At 49.9% G+C, this 20,245-nt stretch overlaps 5 protein-coding genes across 5 annotated transcripts; 4 read left to right on the forward strand and 1 right to left on the reverse strand.

Moving 5' to 3' along the window:
* The first annotated feature begins 492 nt into the window (after positions 1-492).
* On the forward strand, positions 493-9,580 carry LOC100898405 (CLIP-associating protein 1). The gene is made up of 26 exons (XM_018638776.2): positions 493-617; positions 1,338-1,517; positions 1,626-1,812; positions 1,899-2,005; positions 2,122-2,197; positions 2,304-2,404; positions 2,527-2,597; positions 2,682-3,117; positions 3,247-3,337; positions 3,420-3,658; positions 3,775-3,902; positions 4,057-4,188; positions 4,347-4,508; positions 5,006-5,107; positions 5,203-5,335; positions 5,448-5,519; positions 5,875-5,995; positions 6,157-6,327; positions 6,433-6,537; positions 6,647-7,185; positions 7,262-7,451; positions 7,602-7,652; positions 7,791-7,934; positions 8,059-8,259; positions 8,383-8,727; positions 8,848-9,580. Exons 2-26 carry the CDS (start codon positions 1,357-1,359, stop codon positions 8,956-8,958), a joined length of 4,176 nt encoding a protein of 1,391 aa, XP_018494292.1. The 5' UTR covers positions 493-617; positions 1,338-1,356; the 3' UTR covers positions 8,959-9,580.
* SkpA (S-phase kinase associated protein 1 SKP1-related A) lies at positions 7,637-16,124 on the forward strand. The gene is made up of 2 exons (XM_003741426.3): positions 7,637-7,652; positions 15,154-16,124. Exon 2 carries the CDS (start codon positions 15,168-15,170, stop codon positions 15,654-15,656), a length of 489 nt encoding a protein of 162 aa, XP_003741474.1. The 5' UTR covers positions 7,637-7,652; positions 15,154-15,167; the 3' UTR covers positions 15,657-16,124.
* Rrp4 (exosome complex component Rrp4) lies at positions 9,708-11,975 on the reverse strand. The gene is made up of 6 exons (XM_003741425.2): positions 11,597-11,975; positions 11,239-11,343; positions 10,650-10,857; positions 10,373-10,532; positions 10,144-10,279; positions 9,708-10,068 (listed from the first exon to the last, which is right to left on the reverse strand). Exons 1-6 carry the CDS (start codon positions 11,737-11,739, stop codon positions 9,927-9,929), a joined length of 894 nt encoding a protein of 297 aa, XP_003741473.1. The 5' UTR covers positions 11,740-11,975; the 3' UTR covers positions 9,708-9,926.
* LOC100898547 (ataxin-10) lies at positions 12,354-14,478 on the forward strand. Its single transcript, XM_003741439.1, has 8 exons — positions 12,354-12,458; positions 12,559-12,753; positions 12,897-13,070; positions 13,190-13,447; positions 13,524-13,673; positions 13,740-13,913; positions 14,037-14,137; positions 14,231-14,478. The coding sequence occupies exons 1-8, from the start codon at positions 12,354-12,356 to the stop codon at positions 14,388-14,390; spliced, it is 1,317 nt and encodes a 438-aa protein (XP_003741487.1). The 3' UTR covers positions 14,391-14,478.
* Positions 16,125-18,518: 2,394 nt separating the features above from the next.
* On the forward strand, positions 18,519-19,373 carry LOC100909064 (uncharacterized). The gene is made up of 4 exons (XM_029110943.1): positions 18,519-18,664; positions 18,871-18,965; positions 19,092-19,242; positions 19,349-19,373. The coding sequence occupies exons 1-4, from the start codon at positions 18,519-18,521 to the stop codon at positions 19,371-19,373; spliced, it is 417 nt and encodes a 138-aa protein (XP_028966776.1).
* Positions 19,374-20,245: the final 872 nt, after the last annotated feature.

A 20,245-nucleotide genomic window follows, 5' to 3' on the forward strand; every position in this document is an offset into this window, starting at 1 on the left:
CCGTCGGTCCCGCGGATGAATCGGTTGCTGTCCGTAACCGTTGGGAAGTTCGCGCTGCTCTTTCTAGCAGCGCGAAGCATCAATCATCTCAGAAATCACCGTAGCGGCGTTCATCAAGCAGCGGATGCTGTTTTTCCATATTCCGATGCTACGCAAAATCGGCAAGCATCATCGGAGATCACCAACGCCAGATCAGGCCACCTCGTCCGACCGGACTGAGCTCCGACTGTATGATTCACCCGGAGTTTCCGCCGAATTGTTTGTTGTTGAAACCCGCCATGTTGCTACCGTCTGAGTAGTAGAGTCTCCTCACCACTACCACCGATCCAAGCATCTGTCGTTTAGAGCGCGGAGAGTTCAGACAGTGTACTGGAGCGAGCAATAGCACATAGGGAGGTGCCGTCCGGTACTGGGTATTTGTGAAATCAGTGTCGATATTGTACCCGTCGAGTTTGTGAAGTTTTGTTTGAATAATGCAACGATGGACGAAGTCAGCAGCAATGTTCCCAAACTAAATGCAAAGAGCGGCTCCCACGCATGAAAGTTCTGAATCCATCCAAAAGGTTGGATCCCAAAATAGGCATTCACTAGAACCGTCGATTCTTTGGAGAAGCGAGGTGAGTTCTACCGTTGAATTTGTCGCTTGATTATTTCATAGATACTCTGTGAGGCAGCCGGGATCCTCAGATGGGGATACTAACGAGGTCCAAGCGAGTACCGCTGTGGAAATGACAGCAGTCATAACCTTGGCCGGTTTGCTCAGAAGAACTGATTTGCTCAGAGGGAAATTTACGGAAGCAATATTCATATTGTTCTAATTCGGTCTCGTCGTACCTCTATGAGATGGCAATATGAACGTCCTTTTGTCAGTCAAGTGAATCCGAATGGTCGTGACTGGGTGAGTGAACCAGGTGATGTGCCGAAGGCCGCCTCAAGGTTGGAATGTTTTATCCAAAACATTCAAGCTTTCGAAATGAAGCTTCCTAATTTGACGAGATCCCGTCTCATGGGCCTTACGAGCCTCGCTAGACTTTCCTCGGATGATTCCTTCCCGATCAGGATGCGGGTTAGTCACCATTGGTGTACTACTCTTGCAAGTGCGAGTGAGCTCCCACAGCTTTTTGCCGGACTGTATCGTGAAGATTAGTGGGTTTCCACGTATTACGGTGTCTCCGATACGATGATTTGAAAGTCATGAGTGTGTTCGTCCAGAGTTCAGGTGCCCAATCGGTAGCATTCGTAGGCGAACCATCCAGTTGCCGGTGAAATCTGGACAGAGCATGCATGGCACGCCCTAGCTTTCGGCCACATTAATATTGCTGCCATATATTTTGTAGCAGCCTTCCTGCCGGAACGATGGAGGGCGGAGCGCTCGAACCGTGGATCACACAGATGGGCAAGCAGGATATCCGTTTGAAATTGAAGATCGGAGAAGATCTCTTGAATTGGGTGGACAACGAAAGCCATTCTCTGCAAGGCGAGGATGTAGGTGCACTCATCGATGGCCTCGTCAGCTGGTAAGTCATTTTTCCCAATGGAATTCTTTCGCTCAAGCAATTGAATGAACTCGACACATGCGACCAGAGACGACGCGCCTCGGAATACAAGTTGCGATGCCTCCTCAGGTTGGGCAGTAGCAACTCGAAGATCCAGCAGAACGGCTTAGAGATCCTCTCGAGAATCGTCGTGAGACTCCGCGAGGATTTTAGGCCGTATATTTCTTCGGTTCTACCCGCCTGTACCGACCGCATGGGGGACGCTAAAGAATTGATACGGGACACGAACGCCGATCTGCTCAACAAGATGATGGAGGTGAGTGTACGTCACAAATCACGGCTCCGAGCGTCGGTGGAGCTTCTCCATCCCCTTAGCTGCTACGTTTTCTTCTGTTGTTTCAGGTGACATCACCCCAATACATTCTAGACAGGCTCACGAGCGCGTATACACATAAGAACTTCCGAGTTCGCGAGGAAATTCTGCTGCTCATGCAAGACACCGTCATAAGGTACAAGATTTAGATGACTGTTAGATGATTATGACTTCGATGACTATTCCATCCTGCATAAGGCAAAGGATTTTGAGCCTCCTAGTGAACTTAAATTCCCCCTTTTCTCCGTAAAGATACACGGCATCGTGCTTAACCATCTCAAAGTTCATTCCGTCCATCTGTAAGCTCATGGACGATCCCAACGCTCAGGTCTGTTTTCTTGTGGTTATCCGATCTTCTAATTCCATTACTTCCTCTTGTTTGAATCCAGGGAAAGACTCTGCCGATGCGAAAATATGCATATATTTCCTTCCAGGTTCGAGACACAGCTATGACTACTCTGGTAGTCATTTATAGATACGTCGGTGATAAGTTACGACACGATCTCCAGAGGAAATACGCCATCCATCCCAACAAGTGAGTTTCCTTCTCGGTCGGCCATTTTTGTTCAACTTCAGTCATGATCTGGGAGACCATCAGGCTATGGGGAGACAGAGCCTGAGACAAGGCCGTCGATCTCACGAATCGAATATTCTCAGACTCCAAGCGCTTATCGAACGTTTCGATAAAGCCATCGAAAACGGAGAAATGCTCGTATCACCCACACAAGGTGAGAATTTTTAGAGATTCCCAGTCGGAGCCACTACGAATGATCCGCACAAGAATCCCGAGCAGCTGCTGTATTCGCTTGCAGAGACGCCGGGCGGGGATGAGCCCGATCGTGTCGCACCGAAGACGAAACCTCTTGTGTCTGCGAAGAAGCCGGCTCTATCGGCATTGGCCAGCAAGAGCTCAGCCACGGCTAAGCCCAAGACGCAGTCAGCCGGACCCGCGGGTTCCGTCGACGAAGAAAGCTTCATTGAAGCGTTCTCGGACGTGCCAAGGATAAACGTATTCTCCGCGAGAGAGTTGGAACAGCATTTGTCAAATATCAGATCAACAATTTCGAACGCCGATGTCGAGTGGGAAAAAAGGCTGAATGCTTTAAGAATGATAAGAAGTCTCGTGATCGCTGGCGCGAAGGATTATGACGAATTTCTCCCGGCTCTCAAGACGCTCGAGAGCTCCCTGCAGAGTTGCGTGAAAGATCTGAGGTCGCAAATTGTCCGTGAAGCCTGCATAACTATCTCGTAAGTACATTATTCTTTTGATTCTGAGCAGTACGAACAGTGCTGCCATCGACTCGCATCCCTTGAATCATCCTCCGCAACACTCCTCGTGACTCGTAGACGCTTTCTTCTAATTAATTCTGTCCGAAGGTACCTCTGCGTTCAGCTCAGCACAAAAATGGACCGACTCTGCGAGCAGCTGCTTCCATCACTCATCTTGCTCATGGGTGCTACTGTGAAAGTGAGTGCGAAATTCCCCGTCCAGTCTCCTCATCGATCATAGGTCGAAAAAGCGTCTCCATTAATTGACGATTGTCTTGCAGGTGATGTCCACTTCGGGCGTAGTTTGTATTCACTTCATTCTGAAGAACGTACACTCGCAGAGACTTGTTCCGGTCGTCATCCAGAATCTTAGTTCGAAAAACAGGGATCTCCGACGACATTGTTTTGAATTCCTGTATGAAATGTTGATACTTTGGCCAACATTCACGCTCGAGAGGCATATCGCAATCTTGCAACAAGCCATAAGAGCGGGGCTGTCCGATGCGGACCAGGAAGCGAGGTAATTTTTCAACGACGTGCTCCGTTCAAATGGGACACCGATGCCGGTCAGGAGGATTCCTGAGCCATCGTTCGGCAGGTGAATCGCATCGTCCTGAAAATTACTTTTTCTTTTAGATCACACTGCCGCAAGGCTTTCTGGGCCTTTGCAGAGCATTTTAAAGCACAGGCGGACTCTCTATTGTTCTCATTGGATTCGAACAAGCAGAAGATGTTACACGGAGAAATGGGTGGAGGCTACGGAGGTAAATTGTCTTGATCTCTAAATTAAGTTACAGTTCTTGCTGGCCTCAAAGTTTCCGGTTCGAACCGCTAGTTTCCCCACCCCGTCGTTATGTGACCGAACTCCAACTCGTTGCTCGTGTCACACCGATCTCTTCGAATGCTTTCTCCGTGCAGGGATGTCGAACTCCTCGTCATCGTCATCGTTGAACAACCTTAGCCGCGGTCGTACCGCGCACGGCAATTCCATGGAATCATTGAGGAACGCCGCGGGGTCTCGGACACAGTATCCAACGCAAACATCGAGACGTGAGTAGCATGCACATGCATTGCTGCACCCGAGTGTCATCAGCCCTCTTGTAGAATAAAATAACTATCTGGCTGTAAGATGAATCATCAAAGTACAAATGAATGGTCGTTGTTGGCATGAAGCTCGTTTTTTCCCTACCTGCTCGTTATTTCCCCAGTCCCTCAACCAGTTTTTTCGGCCGCATCCGCTCAACAGAGGCGAGCAAATAGCGCCATTGATATGGCTGCGGCAAAGTCTTCCCGTCTCAAAGCTCTCGTCAAAACCCCTTCCTCTGGTTATGGATACGGAATGACCGCAGCCGGGAGTGGATTATCCTTACGTAAGTTCAATGAACGCACGAAAGAGCATCGTTCGCAGGCAATACAGGAACAAAAGATGATTTCGACTACCCTCCCACTGCACTCTGGTGTATCTAATCGACTGAAGAATCTGCTGAGGTTTGATGGGTCTGAACGCCATATTCCACAAAGTGGGGAATCATCCTGAATGTTTCCTCGACCCGGAAAATATCGGTCCGCTTTTCGGCATGCTTTAGATTAATTCATATCTGCACCCTGAAGTAAATCCCCAGCCACCGTCCTAAACGGGTTCGGCGTCCCTGGCAGCTTGACCCTATAATCGAAGCGAAAAGTCGGAAAATCTTCGTTATAATCATTCCGCATCGACTGTTGTCTCTCGCTCAGTGTTTTCAGTAGAGCCCCATGAGAGTTCCGGCTTGTGCATTTGGGTTTTGAAGCACAGATCGTTATCTATGTCAGAGATAATCCGATCGCAGAAAGCTATCTGGTGTTTAATGGTCCGTCGACGATATTACAGCGAGGTCAGCCGCTAAGGCTAGGACGGAATCTGTATGTTCCGCGGTGACGTCTCCGGAGCGGACTCCCCAAAGTAGAGGAAGACAGGTGTCGCAGTCTCAGCGTGAGTGCAGCATCCCTTCCGGCTTATGTCTCGCTGTTGGGTAAACAGACAAGGATGAGCAGAGGTGCCTAGATGCTTATCCTCGAATTTTCCAGCAAACTCGCGATCTGCTTCACCGTCGTCGCGATGGAGTTACGCCACCTACGGGTACGGTAGCGCTGAAAGCCGGCGAACTCCGTCTAGGTCCCGCATACCGATGGCGACGTCAAGGGACCCATCGCCGTCAAGGTCTGTGTCTCGATAGTTTCAGATCGAGCATCACCCTTAATGGATCCGCTCGTCAGCAGCTCGGCTCCTCGTCAGTAGAAATTGTGATCTAATATCTCATTTCTCCACTCAGATCCATAGGATCTCAATCGTCATCGTCCGCGCTGAGTGAAACGCAGCGCCGTCGTAGGAGTTCATTGTCAAGGTGAGCCTCTGGTTCATGACCTGGGGCGGCGAATCAGAGGGCCCGCAAGCGTCATGCGCATACAAGTCTTTTCTTAACGCAGTAGTTCCCAAACTTTTCTACCCGCGGACTCCTCAGAGGCTCTTCGGAACCCCACGACATCGTTTTCTATGCTATAATCCGATTTATAATCTTTTACGTCCGCAAAACCATCGAATCTTACCGAAAAGGGTAAAGAGGCTGCCTGGAAACCCGAGACTGAACTCGAGTTCGGGAGGAATCGAAAATTTTCGGCAGACCATCAGAGGGTTTAGAAAACACTGTCTTAACGCATCAATGAGAATGGGATCCTCGATTGTCACACTCCGACTTCCAGGTACAGTGGCCGCCGCGAGCCAGTAACGATCATACCGTCAACACCGACCGCGGCTGAGAAACTTTTGCGAAATTCTCGAGAAGCTGAGGAACGGATGGCAGAAGCTCTCGGCTCCACTACGGTGAGTGTTGAGTTACTGCTCCATTTCCGGTCTACCTCCGCACGGACCAATAGGAGGCAGAGACGAGAGTCCTCGCTCTTTCTCCGAGTTGATTAGTGCCTGAGCTCTCGCTCGATGCGGAAAACGCCTTGCTCATTCGGGACATCCTTCTCCCTCGATAGATCCGGTCGCCGTTATCATCGTTCGGCAGGCAGCACTCGTTCGGATATTCGAGAGAAGATAGTGATGCCTCTTCCGTAGCCTCTGATCGATCGTTCCGACACGACGACGTTCCTGAGATTCTCGCGAATCTCGCTTCAGTTCATTGGTCGGACAGGAAAGACGGCCTAGCTGTGAGTTCCGACACTTCGTCAAAGAAGCCGTGGAACATTCGAATCGGGGAATTTTCGTTTCTTGAGGAGGTGTACACCCGACATAGGATGGAGTCCATTTTACAGGGTCTATTGTGCCTACTCCGGAATCAATCTCACGCCCTGAGCGATCCTGACCTTCAAAAAGTGACACAGACATTGACCAAAATGTTCATGGATCCCCATACCAAGGTTCGTCCGTCGCGTCGTTCCCGACATGCGCGGGAGTTATGGTGCGGGAGAGATTTGCGCGATCTCCATTGAGTTCCGAGTTAGAATGTCTCAACGTGTGTATTCGCAGGTGTTCTCGCTGTTTCTGGACACCCTAAACGAGCTGATAACCGTTCACTCGAGCGACCTGCATCGCATCGGATTCTTGAGCATTTTGCTGACAAAGCTCTTCATCAAAAGCGGCCAAGATCTGCTGGGCTCAGTGATGACGAAGATCGGTCGCACTATGGATTTGATCAGGGAGACCTTCCCTCGACAAGACCAATTCACGGTGATCACACGATTTCTGAACGACCCGGCTCATTCATCGAGTTCAGCCAAAGTCAAACTTCAAGTTCTCAACTATTTGGAGGCGTTGACCGGAATGATGGACTCGTCGGATCTTCCCGCTAACGACCCGAATATGAGGGATACGCTGTTGAAGATCACAAACTGGGCTGGAGACCTTAGACACCCCGATTTACAGCAGAAGTCGCGTCAAGTCATTGTGTCCTTGTATAAAGTCAAAACGCCTTATTTCTCCACGGTCATAAATCAGATGGCTCCGGACTTCCAACGAACCGCTCTTGACGTGATTCAGAGCCAATTGAAGAGCTCTTTCGCTAAACCGTAAGTTCACTCTGGTGAGGTGGGGACGGAGCTCATTGAAGTATCGAATCTCTCTACGAGGATATTTTTTTCCCAGATTTGCCGGTTCCAACCCTGAGAGCGCCAGTCAAGCATCTCTCGGGAGTCCCGACAGCCGAACATCATCTTCGATCACCGGTCTCAGATCCGAGGAAGCTCCGAATTTGACGTCGTCACCTCAAAGATCATTCGAGGATGAAAACACGGAGAATCTGAGGGCAAATCCTACATCGAAACCCACCTTCGGGGTGAGTTTCCATGAGACGATGCAGGGAACCTTCCCCCGCCTCGTGGTAGTTTCCGGTCAGAGCCCGAGATCGTATGGCTCATCTTGATACATGCTTGGTTTTCGCGGTGGGACTCGAGAGACGGGAATCAAGAAATAATTATCTTTCTAGAACTCGAAACTAAGACCGCTTGAGGACCACTCTGGCAATTTGAGAAAGAAGGTACTTCTTCCGCGATGGATGGGTTGACGAGAAAGTCTCTTCACTGACATGGGGCGCTCCCGACTCGGTGCTTTACCGCGGTACTTCAAGATCGATCACGGCATGGAACAGTGGAATCTAACATCGTCTGTCTTGCAGACTACGGAATCCGAGACTACTGTCGGATACGGCAAAGGATCAGCTTCGGAGAGACTTAATCATTGCGTACAACTCCTCGCGAGCCCGATGAATTCCTCGGAACAGAAGCGATCGGCCCTCGCCGAATTGCACATTCTACTGAAGGTCAGTTTCGAAGTCAAGATTTCGGTGGCTTCGATCGCCCATGGCCGAGACTCATAGGGTCAGCTCAGATACATTCGCGATTTTGAAATTCCATGAACGCTCTGCCATTTCTGAACGATTCCAGGAACCTAGCCTCTGGGAGACTGAGGTGCACTTCCGATCTGTTTTTCGCGTTCTGATATCGAACTTGGAGGAGGAATCAGGGATCAAGTTTCATGTTCTTAAGAGTTTGACAGAACTCATTCGCAAACAACCCCAACACACCAGATGCGTAGCTGAACAAGCCCTTGAGCGAATTCTGCAGGTTGCTAAAGACAAAGATAAGGTGAATTCAAGGGAAAGGCTGTCTATAATGAGGAGGAGCCCGAGAAATCGAGGGTGTCACTGCATCACCTCAAAGCCTGAAATCGAGGGTTTTTCACGAGATCGAATTCTGTTCTTCTTGTAGGATGTCACACGTATGGCGGATTCGTCGGTGTCTGCTCTGGTGTGTACAGTTCTTCCGAAAGACATGGCAAAAGCGGCAGCGGCTTGCGTCATGACTGCCATGACTTCACGAGATGAACCCAGTGTGTTATGTACAGCTATTCGAGTCGTGCAGAAGTTTGTTGATCATCATACCGATGAGGTAGTACGAGAGCAGCTTTCGGTCCTTGGCCCCATTCTCATCCGTACCTACGACCATGCCGAGTCTTCGGTCAGAAAGGCGTCTGTGTTCGCTCTCGTGAGCATGCACATGAAGATTGGCAAAGACGCCATGCATCCGTATACCAGTCACCTACCGGGCTGCAAGGTGAGCGTGTTACTGACAATGGAACTTCTTATTCACGGGCTCGATAAGCGGAGCTTATTCCTCGTTTTTGATGATCGAACAGTCGTCATCAGTGGAAATTACATGTTTTATGCTTTGCAGCTGCGCCTCCTGAACTTGTACATCGAGCGCGCATCTCAGCAGAGTCATAACAACGGTAGGGGTGAATCATCACCATCGCCATCGACGTGCAGCAACGCTTCAAATTTGTAGTCGATTCAGGCCCGGTGAGAAGTGCTTGTTCGAAGTTTGATGTGGAGCCTACCGGAGCTCTCGTTCTCCTCGACCTACCGACGGTTCGCTTCTACGATCTATCCATCCATCAACTTCTCCACTCAGCTCGCGCGTCTGAAGAATCGGCCGTTCGCCGCCAGCAGAACAGAAGCGTCCGCCATGGAGCCGAGAGTGCCAGGATAATCGATACGTAGCTTATTGACTCGAGCTCGAGAGCTCGCAAACCGCTTCGGAAGCCACAACATTTCGATGGGGCGGAAACTTCGCTTTTAAAGCTTCCAATCACCTAATAGAAACCGCAGTATGGACAACTTTGCATTTAACTATTTTCATAAAACAGTAGGGGCAGTAGGTAAGCTTTTTGCTTCCACAGTCGCGAAGCAACCGATTGCCAACCAATGTGACCATATTGAAGCTTGGGATTCATTGAGGAACGAAATTAGTTTCTCTCTCGCACTGCATCTGACATTATGTCGGAGCAATCGGCATTTACAACAAAATGCAGATCATCGCTAGCTTTCTGACCCATTCATCCTTCCCGTGAAGGTTTTCGTATTGTTGTAACGCGTTTCGAATCTCTGAAACGAGATCCGGAGCAGTTAGGGCTGGAAACGGGGAGATACAATTATGGCCCGTTTTAACATTGGTGCGAGAGCTCTGTATAGTAGTTAACGTTTTTGGGCGAATAAAGACAATTTAATAATTCAAAGAACATCTTTACTGCGACTCTGGTCGATGTCAAGCCCCCCTGAAACTTGGTCCTGTCTGTGACGTGAACTGTATGCGTTCGTATGAAGGGTTTGCGACTGAATTGCGTATCGATATCTGCATCACAGAGGAGAAACAGGACGGCATCACTCTACACGGGCGAAGTCGTTGTCAGGTACGCTTTCTCTGAAGGAAATATCCTCCGACTCCCCCGTGGAATCCTGCAGCATAGAGGGTGACTATCCTTCCAGCTGGAGCTTTTGTCGAGTGAGATGCGCTACTTCCATCTGGATTTCGGGTTTCAAGAGTTGGGCGATAGAGTAATCCGTCGATATCTCGTATGCGTACAATATGGTGGTATCGTAAAGCATGATGTTGTACCTGGAAGGGAAGAATACTCCTTGGCTCGGAACCATAGCGGCGAGTCTCGGAAGCGATGGTGCGCGACGTACTCACCTAGATAGACTGATGATGACGTTCCGCGTTCGACAGATGCTCTCTCTCGTGTGATAATCCACCCGCTCCAAGTTTTGCGCGAAGTGAGAAGATTCGGCTTCGCCTTCATGCGTTATCCAAAGGAATCCGTTCAGACCTGAAACTCTAGATTCGTCAAACCCGAGTCGATAAATCGCCATCTTCCGGGTTTCGATGCCCCTCATCATGAGGAACGTCGTGGCCTATTCACCTATTACAAGATGGACTCCGTTTGGAAGATTGTGGAAGTGGGTTTTGCATCGTTTCACTAGAGATGGGGAAACCTGAACCAGGCTGCCTTGGCCGAGTTTGCCATACTTGAGGTTCCTAGTGTGGAGCGACACAGCACCATCAACGCCGACATTCTGAACCTAGGGTAGGGACAGCATTAAATATTGAGCAGGATGTGGTCGTCGTCCGGATGACGGGACTTGGTATGGATAGGCAATATATAGATTCCGACGATCTTCGGAAGAATTCAGAAGTACCTCGGCTGATACAAGATCTCCGTCGATGAGGTATTGACTCATCAATAGCTCGTCTTCGATAGATTTTCTCCGCAATTCTCCGCCAGGAAGGTTGACTGAGTGAAGATGTAGCGCAGCGTAAAGTCTCCCGCCGACATCAACTTTCCACAGCTTCTGACAAACTTGGACTATGCGACCCACCACGACGTCACCGACCTCTGGATTATATCTGCGAAGAACTTCAATAAGATACACTGACGATCTCCATGATTCCCCTCACGTCCGCTCGGTGAACGATGAAGTCGAAGCTCGACTCATAGACGTTATCCGTTCCGGAAGATCGTTCGAATTTAAATGAGTTCCGTCACGAATTCATTTTCATTCGAGGATTCTCCTTGACCGGAGGGTCTCGTTTGACACGATTTAAACGGGCTTTATGCGACGCGGATTGAAATCACTCATTCTATGGGCGATGATCAATACATTTCGGAAGTGTTCATGTCGACGTTCGCAAGTCGAAATCATTTCACACACAGCACGCAATTCGTAAGTCGTAGCATGCCTCCGTGAGTAAAGGATCGACTCTATCTATCGAAGTTGGAATACTGACCGTGTCTTCAGTGGACGAACCGTGATGAGTTTGTTTACTTTCTCCACCACACCAGCGACAGCTGACAGGAGACCGTTCTCATCCTCCAAATAGGTTCCGTGTCCCCTGGGGATTTTGGCTCAATTTAGAACTCGATGTTCGCTTTCGAATTCGGAGCGGGGGATTTCCCGAACCGATTGGTATTCGAGAAAATGATCGTGAGGTACCTATTCGAGGAAGATCCTAGTCATCGAGAGTGCTCCCATTCTTTTAAATCATGGATGTGGACGCGCTCACCAACCTATATCCATGACAAGGATCATGCGCTCATCTACAAACTCTGTGGTGTAAACGGGTCCTCACAGATTCATATTCGTACCTCATGAATCCCCCGTCCGTTGTGATTGTCGTTCCTGGAGAGACTACGATCTTCGCCCGGGTCCCCATGAATTCACTTTCATCTGCGAGGCTTTTCGAGCGACTGCGACTGCTGAATAACCTTACATCGATGTCCGCCGACATGATCTGGGAAGATAACTTTTTCTGCTCGAAGAAGTATGAGACTTCCCGTTCGCTCACCGGCGATTCGAATTTTTATCGATCACGGAGGCGAGTCTACAAGACGTAGATCAGGTCGCGCGACGTTGACGGCGAGTAAGAACTATTCTCGACCCCGAGAACCACAGTCGAAACGACCTACCGATCGTTGTGCGCCGATTGGCGAATTTAAGCCTGACACGAAGATAGGACGGCCCGAATTCCTTGAATGATAGGTGGAACACTCGGCACGAAAACAATCCGCACGTGTTTCGGGGGGAGAGGATATGTTTACTTTAGAGCGCGATGATAGATCCTTTGGTTCCCCAAGAACACCATTATAGCCTATCCCATCGAAGGAAACAGCGGATCAACACAAAATTTCGGATGTGCGGAGACTCTGCAATCAATCTGCATCGCTTATGGACCTGGAGAAATGAGCGAACTATTGAATCATCCTACCCAGCGAAGCTTCTATGGATAGGCCGACATGTGGCTCATCTGTACCAGTCGGCTCTGTGAGCGCGAAGATCCGTGAGAGACTCTGGTGAGAGCTTTGCTCGGGCTAAAAGAAGGAAACGTAGCTCGTGTGGTCGATCATGTCGTCGTCTCAGACATTGAGTTCCATTTTGGAGGACAATCATGCCTCTCATGAAGAACTCAGCCGTGAGCTCCGCAGACTATCAAGTTCGATTTCCGGAAGGGTGAGTGAGGCTCCGGGCAGATTGTGAGGATCCGGGCAGACTTTACCGAAGTTACTCAAGGAGGGCTAAATGGCAGACGCTGATATGGTGAAAGTTTCAGATCACTCAACGCGATGTCTCGATCATTGAAGTTTCGATGAACGACATCGCACAGATAGTAGATATCATCGTCGAGGAGCGAGACTCTGATCTTCTGTATGAGTTGCTCGCTCTAGTGCGGAACATCGTCCCGTTCATGCAAGATCTGAGAAATGATCTGAACCATTCGCCGCTGAACGAAACATTGGCGCAAACGGTGAGAGCGTTTACCGCTTACGCGACGCTGTTTGATAAATAGACCATTGATTCGTCCGGAGGTGGGATTCTTCTGAGCTCCCCGTTGCGAAGAAATCACTGTCGTTTGCGATATTCTCGACACGAAGATATTCTTGATTCCAGGTTTTTGCGAAACCACTGATCGGCTCGCTTGACGAGCTACCGGTCGCTTGCTATCTTCGCTTGCTGCAGTACTTCGCAAATTCCATGGCGAGTGACCGAAATACGTCTCGGAGTCTCTATCCTATTCTGCTGCCGAGCGAGGGAGAACCACTGTTGCAGGTTCTACGGTGTCCGGTGAGCAGTCGGCACCGTCCTTGATGCGTGTCCATCGAATACTCAGAACCCAACGGTCCATCTCGGGGGAATGGAATCCAAGAATCATGCTCCTTATCCTCTGAAATTCCTGTTTCCAGCATGAAAAGCTCGTTTCACTCGCTGTCATCGTTCTTTGTCACCTCCTCGAGAACGATATGAATTGCTCAGATTTCGTCAAGCGAGATGACTTCGTCGAGTTTACTCGGATTTTGGTTCGGAGAACTCTCGATAATTCCGATAGGGATGCGCTTTCCCTCCTCAAGAAGTTTGTCATGAGTCCGATGTTCTTCAGCGCACACTTCGACGGACTAGACGTCTCGACACAGTGTTTTCTAATGGATCTGATATCAGAAGAGGTGAGCTGGAAGCGCGGATGACCGGAGTGCGGAGAGTCTGTGATAATTACAGGATTATAACATTGGTGATCTATAGCTGACAGAAATTGATCCGGAGTCCGAAGTTCCGACACTGCCGAGAGAATCCTTGGAGTTTTGCATCGAAAGAGTGAAGAATCATATCGGAAGCATGAGGAAGACTTCTGATCATCGGGATCCCCCGGCGATGGAAATCCTCTTCGTAAAGGTTAGCATTCATGCCCCCATTGATATACGGTCGAGAGGATGATGTGTCTGAAGGCGCCTTTTACAGCTCATCACCATTCTGTCGCTGTCATCTCTGCGAGACCCGCAAGGAGTCGTCACGAAGGACCTCGAGCTCCTGATCATGACCATTGAGTGTCTCCGGAGTGTGCACGCTCTCAGAGAAGATAGTACGACAGATTTAGATCGAAGATCGGACTTCGGATCGTTGGCCGGGAACAAGGTAAACTTCATAGATACCTCTATCGGCTAAGACCTAGGAGACCGAACATCGTATGTATTTCGGAGCTATTCTTGGGATAAGTCCTTTCCGCTTACGTGAAGTTCACATGCATGCTTCTCGCAGGAAGATATATTCGACCATCCCTACTTCGGCCTAAAGAGGGATCTGGTTCGATTGATCGGCAATATGTGTTACAAGGATAAGCGAAACCAAGATACAGTCAGGTAGGCTCATCATTGAGTCCGATAGGCGAGTGATCATTTCCAGCCGCTCCAAGAAGGTGGCTGATCTCGAATGATTGTGGAAAATTTTCGCAGAGATTTCAACGGGATCGAACTCCTGTGCGACATGAGCTGCCTGGACGCGAGGAATCCTTTCATCACTCAATGGATCGTTCTAGCGTTAAGGAACTTGGTCGAGGGTAATGAGGAAAACAAGCACATAATCGCATCTCTGACAAAGAAACCTGAAGTTTGATGCTCTCCGACTCAGAGAGACCCCTTTGTGATCACGTGATGACGTCGTCCTCGAGCTGTCTGCATATCTGTTACTGTACATATAGCCGCCTAAGATGAATACCTTTTGTGCCTGATTTTTTATACCCGTGGGGGAGGCTGATGATATACATAGTTCTAACCCGAAGAGACGAGGCGACGCCGATGTCCCCGTTCGGAGTCGATAACGTCCGGTACTGGAACCCGTAGATCACATGCTCTGGCTAAGCGATGCGACTTTGATGCACAATTAGAGGATCGCCATCCAAGTCTTGAAAATTTCAAAACCCGTCATTGAGTGCGGTCGATCCCCGCTCTGACCGGGTGTCTCCGCATTCCTCAGCTTTGAAGGGGGACTATCGATGTCTTTCGCTCTGCATATTGAGAAAATCGACGCTTTCCTCGAGCTTGAGTTCATTAGATCTCTCCACTCGACAATCTCAGACGATTTGCGTGCGAATGATTCGTGGAGCGCTCTGTGCGGAGGGGCGCCCGAGCTTTCGAATCCGCAGTGGTCCCAGACACGCCCTCTCCCTCGCTGTGTGTCGAGGGCTGATTCCTGCTCATTTAAGCAACGCGAACGAAAGAGTGGATCACATCACATCTCAACAGAAAGAAGTGGAGCAGTAAACTTTTATCTTTTGTGTGTGTCTCGCGGAACGAATCGGGCTCGTGGGCTACGGTGCAGTTGTTTGCGGATCTCGCAGCTGAAGATTCCACACTCGTGAGTCGAAACCTTCTCCGAGGGAAACTTCCGAAAATGCCGACCATCAAATTGCAGAGTAGCGATGGCGAAGTTTTTGAGGTCGATGTGGAGATCGCGAAGGCATCAGTCACGATCAAAACGATGCTTGAGGATCTTGGCATGGACGAAGATGACGATGAGCCGGTGCCGCTTCCGAATGTGACGGCGACCATCCTGAGGAAAGTCATTCAATGGGCTACCTACCACAAAGACGATCCCCCACCGCAGGAAGAAGATGAAACCAAAGAGAAACGAACCGATGATATACCGTCCTGGGACGCAGATTTCCTAAAAGTTGACCAAGGAACCCTGTTCGAGTTGATTCTCGCGGCTAACTACCTTGATATCAAAGCGTTGCTTGACGTCACATGCAAAACAGTCGCCAACATGATCAAAGGCAAGGCGCCAGAAGATATCCGGAAGCAATTCAACATCCCGAACGACTTCAATCCGGCAGAGCAAGAACAAGTTCGCAAGGAAAACGAGTGGTGCGAAGATAAATAAAATCTATCGGTCGCTGACGAATGAGTATGGCTAGGCCATCGCGAGCTCTGGGCGATGGTACTCCGTTGGCTCGGTATGCGCCCCCAAAATCACGACGAATGTTTTGCGCTAAATCAAGAGAATACACGCTGTTCTCGTTTGTGCCCTTTCCGGGACCTTCTCATCCGTTAATCGATTATCATCATCCACTGAGCTGTGAAACCGTGAAAAGTATATTCCTCTCATTTTAAGCAAATTAGATACGTCAGTCATTGAGTTTGCTGGTCTTGTGTGCGTAATCATTCAGGATGTCGTTAAGAGAGCAGACTTTCGCGGAACTGATGGAGTATACGAATTTGCGACACGGAGATGACCCACTTCCATTCATATAGTGAGTTCCGCAATTCACAGCGAGCGACCCTGGAACGAACTAAGGAAGTTTTTCCCAACCAGTCGATTCTCGCAAATAAATCGTATTTTCAACCTCGAGTTATGTCCCCTGTTCATTTTCGGCGTACGTCCACGATAAATGCGGATGCTCTTCAGGATCAGATACATTTAGCTTTCGGTCGCATCTCGCCCGGACCTTATCTTTCCGAGTCGACGGGTCGACGATCTGTGCGAAGCTAGGGTCTGTGAGTGTGTCCTCGATTAGGTCTCGACCGGCAAACGACTACGGGTGAGTCTTCGCACCATGTCCCTAATGGGGCGCGGGCACTCGGGTTCCAGAAGGCAGCTCGGGCTCGTTTCGTCTCACTCCGCGCAATCCATGTCTACTCAGCTCGAACATCCCTGATTTCAGAGTCGTAATCGGCTCTTGATCTCCAAGTAGAGATGCGATACGACCCTGCAACATTTCACATTCCCTCCGTCTGGAATCGTTCCAATATCCTCCATTCAGGATTCAGCTTTCATTCATTGAGATTCAATCACATTTCATTGCGCTCGGGAAGACCCCCTCCCCCCACCCTCCTTCTGACGTCAGAGCTTGAGCGACCTGGATTCGATGGCGAGATGCTTCTCGACCAGCTCACGGAAGTCGTCAACCATTCGAATAATCGCCCCCAGAGCAAGCTTGACTCATTGTAGGCCGGGAATGAAGATCCATTCCCTCAATCTCAGGATCCGGAAGAGCAATCTAGCTCCCTCAGCCAAGGAGCGCAAGTGGAACTTCCGAAAACCAGAGAGTTCCGCTCCCAGAATGGATGTCCTAAACTTCAACAGTATTCGGTCCGCCGGGTCGAGATATGCTGAAGGATAGATTGACGACTCTTGTCTTCCACGACTGTCGGTGACGTTTCCGTGTAAGGCTCAAGAGATCGTGCGATTCTCTTCGGTATGCTGCTCGTCGCTGGGCTATCCGATTTGTGGAATGTTGGCGCCGTGGCGTGCCGAACGACGGAAAAGCTTATTTTAATCTTTTGACAAATCTTCCCAATCGCTTCATGGAACGTATCACGAAGATCCACCATTGTCTTCGAAGGGACCCACAGGACGAATCAAGCCGCTGAGTGCGGTCCCTCAGACAGAAACTCAGTTAGAGGAAGTTGTTCCCAAAATGCTCGAGGGAGTACTGAGGACGGAGGAGGATCTGCACCGCAGCTTTATAGGAATAGGATGCCCCATAGGAGCGGCATGTTATCATAACGGAAAACTCCCGCGTATGTCGATTACGTAACGCTTACTTTGCCGAAGACTTCGGAAAGGTCTTACGCATCCCGAACGGCGTTCAGGAAGAATCGCGTCGAAAGGGAAAGCTGCGAACGAAGCAGCGAGCGATCGTCGACCCGCCGTCAAAGCCACTTCTCGTGCGCTTCATCCGTCGCCGGAAGTTAAGTCTCAACGTTTTGACTTCTAAGGAGTCGTTCGTGTTTCTCGCTGCCCAAGTTGGAGTTGTGGTCCGGTGAGTTCCGTAACTCAAACGCTCAGATCGGTTTTCTGTTGTGCCCCTTAGAATGCTGGATGCCATATCCGCGTAGAGACGTCAGCGGAGAGCAGACTGAGGAATGATCGGAGCGTGAGCGCGAAGCTACATTCCCGGGCAACTTCCGAGGTCCGATAGTCATATGATTCTCTAAACGTTGAAAGACTGCTCCTTCGGGAATCGAGATTCCGGATCATTCGCTCGACATTAGCTGCGATGGTGAAACTCGACTGGAGCTGAGAGGCTTCAAGACGATTTTATCGACCGCGGAGAGTGCAGAGTTCTCTACGAGATGAATAGTCCGCAATATCGAGTACCCGCGCGATCACCCCTAGGTTTTCGCCCAGCAAGCCCGGTGATGACTAGAGCTCGGAGATTCGGGCACTGAAAAATGCCGGAAACGGGAGGCAAAGGGGTACTGAAAAACCTCAGAACAGGCTCCGGAACTCGGCAATATAGACATAGTTGGCAGGGCAAACACCGCATCAAAACGTTTGTGAGGGCCGTTCCATGAGAAAGTTACGTGAAGTCCCATCAGTGAGCAATCGATGCCGGTCTGATAGGAGCTTTATCGAAAAGAAATCGGCGTCTAGGCGGACCATCGGATTTTAACGGATGCAAGATGTGTTCCTGAAGCATGGCTTCGCCAACCCTATTCATCATTCAGCGTCTTGGTGGCTCGGGGGAGCTTTTCAGGCGCAGAAAAACTCAAGAGGCATCTTCGATCGGAAAGCGTCGAAGAAGGCGGCCGTAGATATTTACGGCGAAAAGCCTGAGGTCCCGAGCTCTGGTGATAAAGTGTGCTTCACGAGAGTCGCTCATACTCCTACCTTTGGCCTAATTGATCTTGGATGACAAAAGCTCCCGCTTTTTTTCTAGGGAAAGAACGCTCACTCGGAGCCTGAGCTTCGACTCCTGAAGCTGATGGTTCGGAACCCCGATCCGATCATCTGAGCAACATGTTTGTCACTGCCATTATCTCGAGTACAGTCCTCCTCACCTTGAGTCTCGCTCAGCCGGTCGACCAGAATTACCTGAACTCGATCACCCATAAGCAATTAGCGAATCGTTACAAAGTGCCACAATTTGATATCGGTATGCCCCGGTGAGTAGGATTTCCAAAATTATTCGAGCCGTTGGCCCGCCTCGGGGGTGGGAAAACGACAGAGCCGAAAAATTCCCCACCAATCTCTCGGGTGTATCATTTCTGGGATCCCTTCTCCCCGCCGGAGATCAAACCTGAACCCTCGAGTCCAATGCCTCCTATGCGTGGACCGCGAGCTCGCTGGTAAACGATTTTCGCTTCAACAGGTACAACCTACGCTACGGTTATTTGATATTCGGATCACCGTATCTCCGATGCAATAACGAAAAAGGACGTTACTCCATCCAGAGAGGGAACAGCGGTGAGAACCGATGGCGAACGGGACAGAATCCGAATAATTGCGCTCGATGCCTCCCACCGCTCGAAGACAATCCCGCGCACCGACCGAGTTTTCTTGCATTTCTCGCATAGCTTGTGAATTTTCCAGGTGATTACCCGCACTGTTTGTTCCCGAACGGTCTTGTCAACACTCCTCCGTTCACGAAGCACCCACATCATCTTTGGGGCGACGGGTGGGGTACCGACGCCGTGGAAAGAGAAAACCCATTCAACAAAGCCGAGAACTACGTTATGCAGACGTGAGTAACATTCGTGGTGTAGCGCGAAAAGAATCCAATCATCACTGAAGAGCCCCGGTGAAGAGCTGCGTCGATGAGCGGTTTAACGAGAGAACTCATTTTTCAGGGCAAATCGCCACGCGTTCGGTTGACGGATGGAACGGTCCTGCGCCCGGTTTCTGTAGTTTTTCGGAATGGTTCACGCATATAGTGGAACTATATGTTGTGAATAAAGACATTATTTAAGTCAATCCAGTTTTTCACTCTCCATTCCGGAACGTTGATCTCAGAGCTGTGGCAGGAGGAGGAGGCACTGCGCTGCTCTAGACTTTATCCCGCCCTCCGTACGGCCGATACCGTTTTGATTCGTTGAATCTATGGCGTTTCATTTTCGCAGGCCCCAGCCTATCGGTCCCAAAGACATGGACGAGCGGTGGACGGAAAACCGGTGCTTCCGAAGGTCTCATTGTCAGATTTTGCCTGCAAGCCGAAATTCCAGCGATACCGGAGTTCCTCAAATGTCTTCCGATATTGCCGCGACAGTTCTGCGATCCTATGCAGCCGCAGTAGTGGCTACCCTTTCCCGAGGAATTGTTCTCTTCCGTTGCTCTGATCGCTTCTCACGCGGAGCATGGACGCCACTTTCCGTGATCGCTTCTTGAGCGTTACCGGCGCAATGGCTCTCAATTGCTCCGCGATCAGCCTTCGCCATCTGATGCTCTGGTGCCGCCAGCTCTCGCGGAGCAGGACGAGTCCTTCTCGTCCCGAACTCATTCCAGCGACTGGGTCTGAAGCCATGCTCATTTAGGTGATCCTCATCGGAACGCCGTATGCCGATGAGAGACTAATTGGATGAGGGACTTCAAAACTGCTGCCTGTGGGGAGGAAGTTCCCGTTCCCAACGGGAACTTCAGGGTACGTTCTTTTCTAATGGGATTCGGGAACCTATCGGAGTGGAAGGCGGCAATGAATTGGGTATTGATGTTACAGTCCTTTATTCTCCCGAACCAAGCATAAATATTCG

Source organism: Galendromus occidentalis, unplaced genomic scaffold (assembly GCF_000255335.2).
Source record: "Galendromus occidentalis unplaced genomic scaffold, Mocc_1.1 scf7180000077174, whole genome shotgun sequence".
Classification (NCBI taxonomy): domain Eukaryota; kingdom Metazoa; phylum Arthropoda; class Arachnida; order Mesostigmata; family Phytoseiidae; genus Galendromus; species Galendromus occidentalis.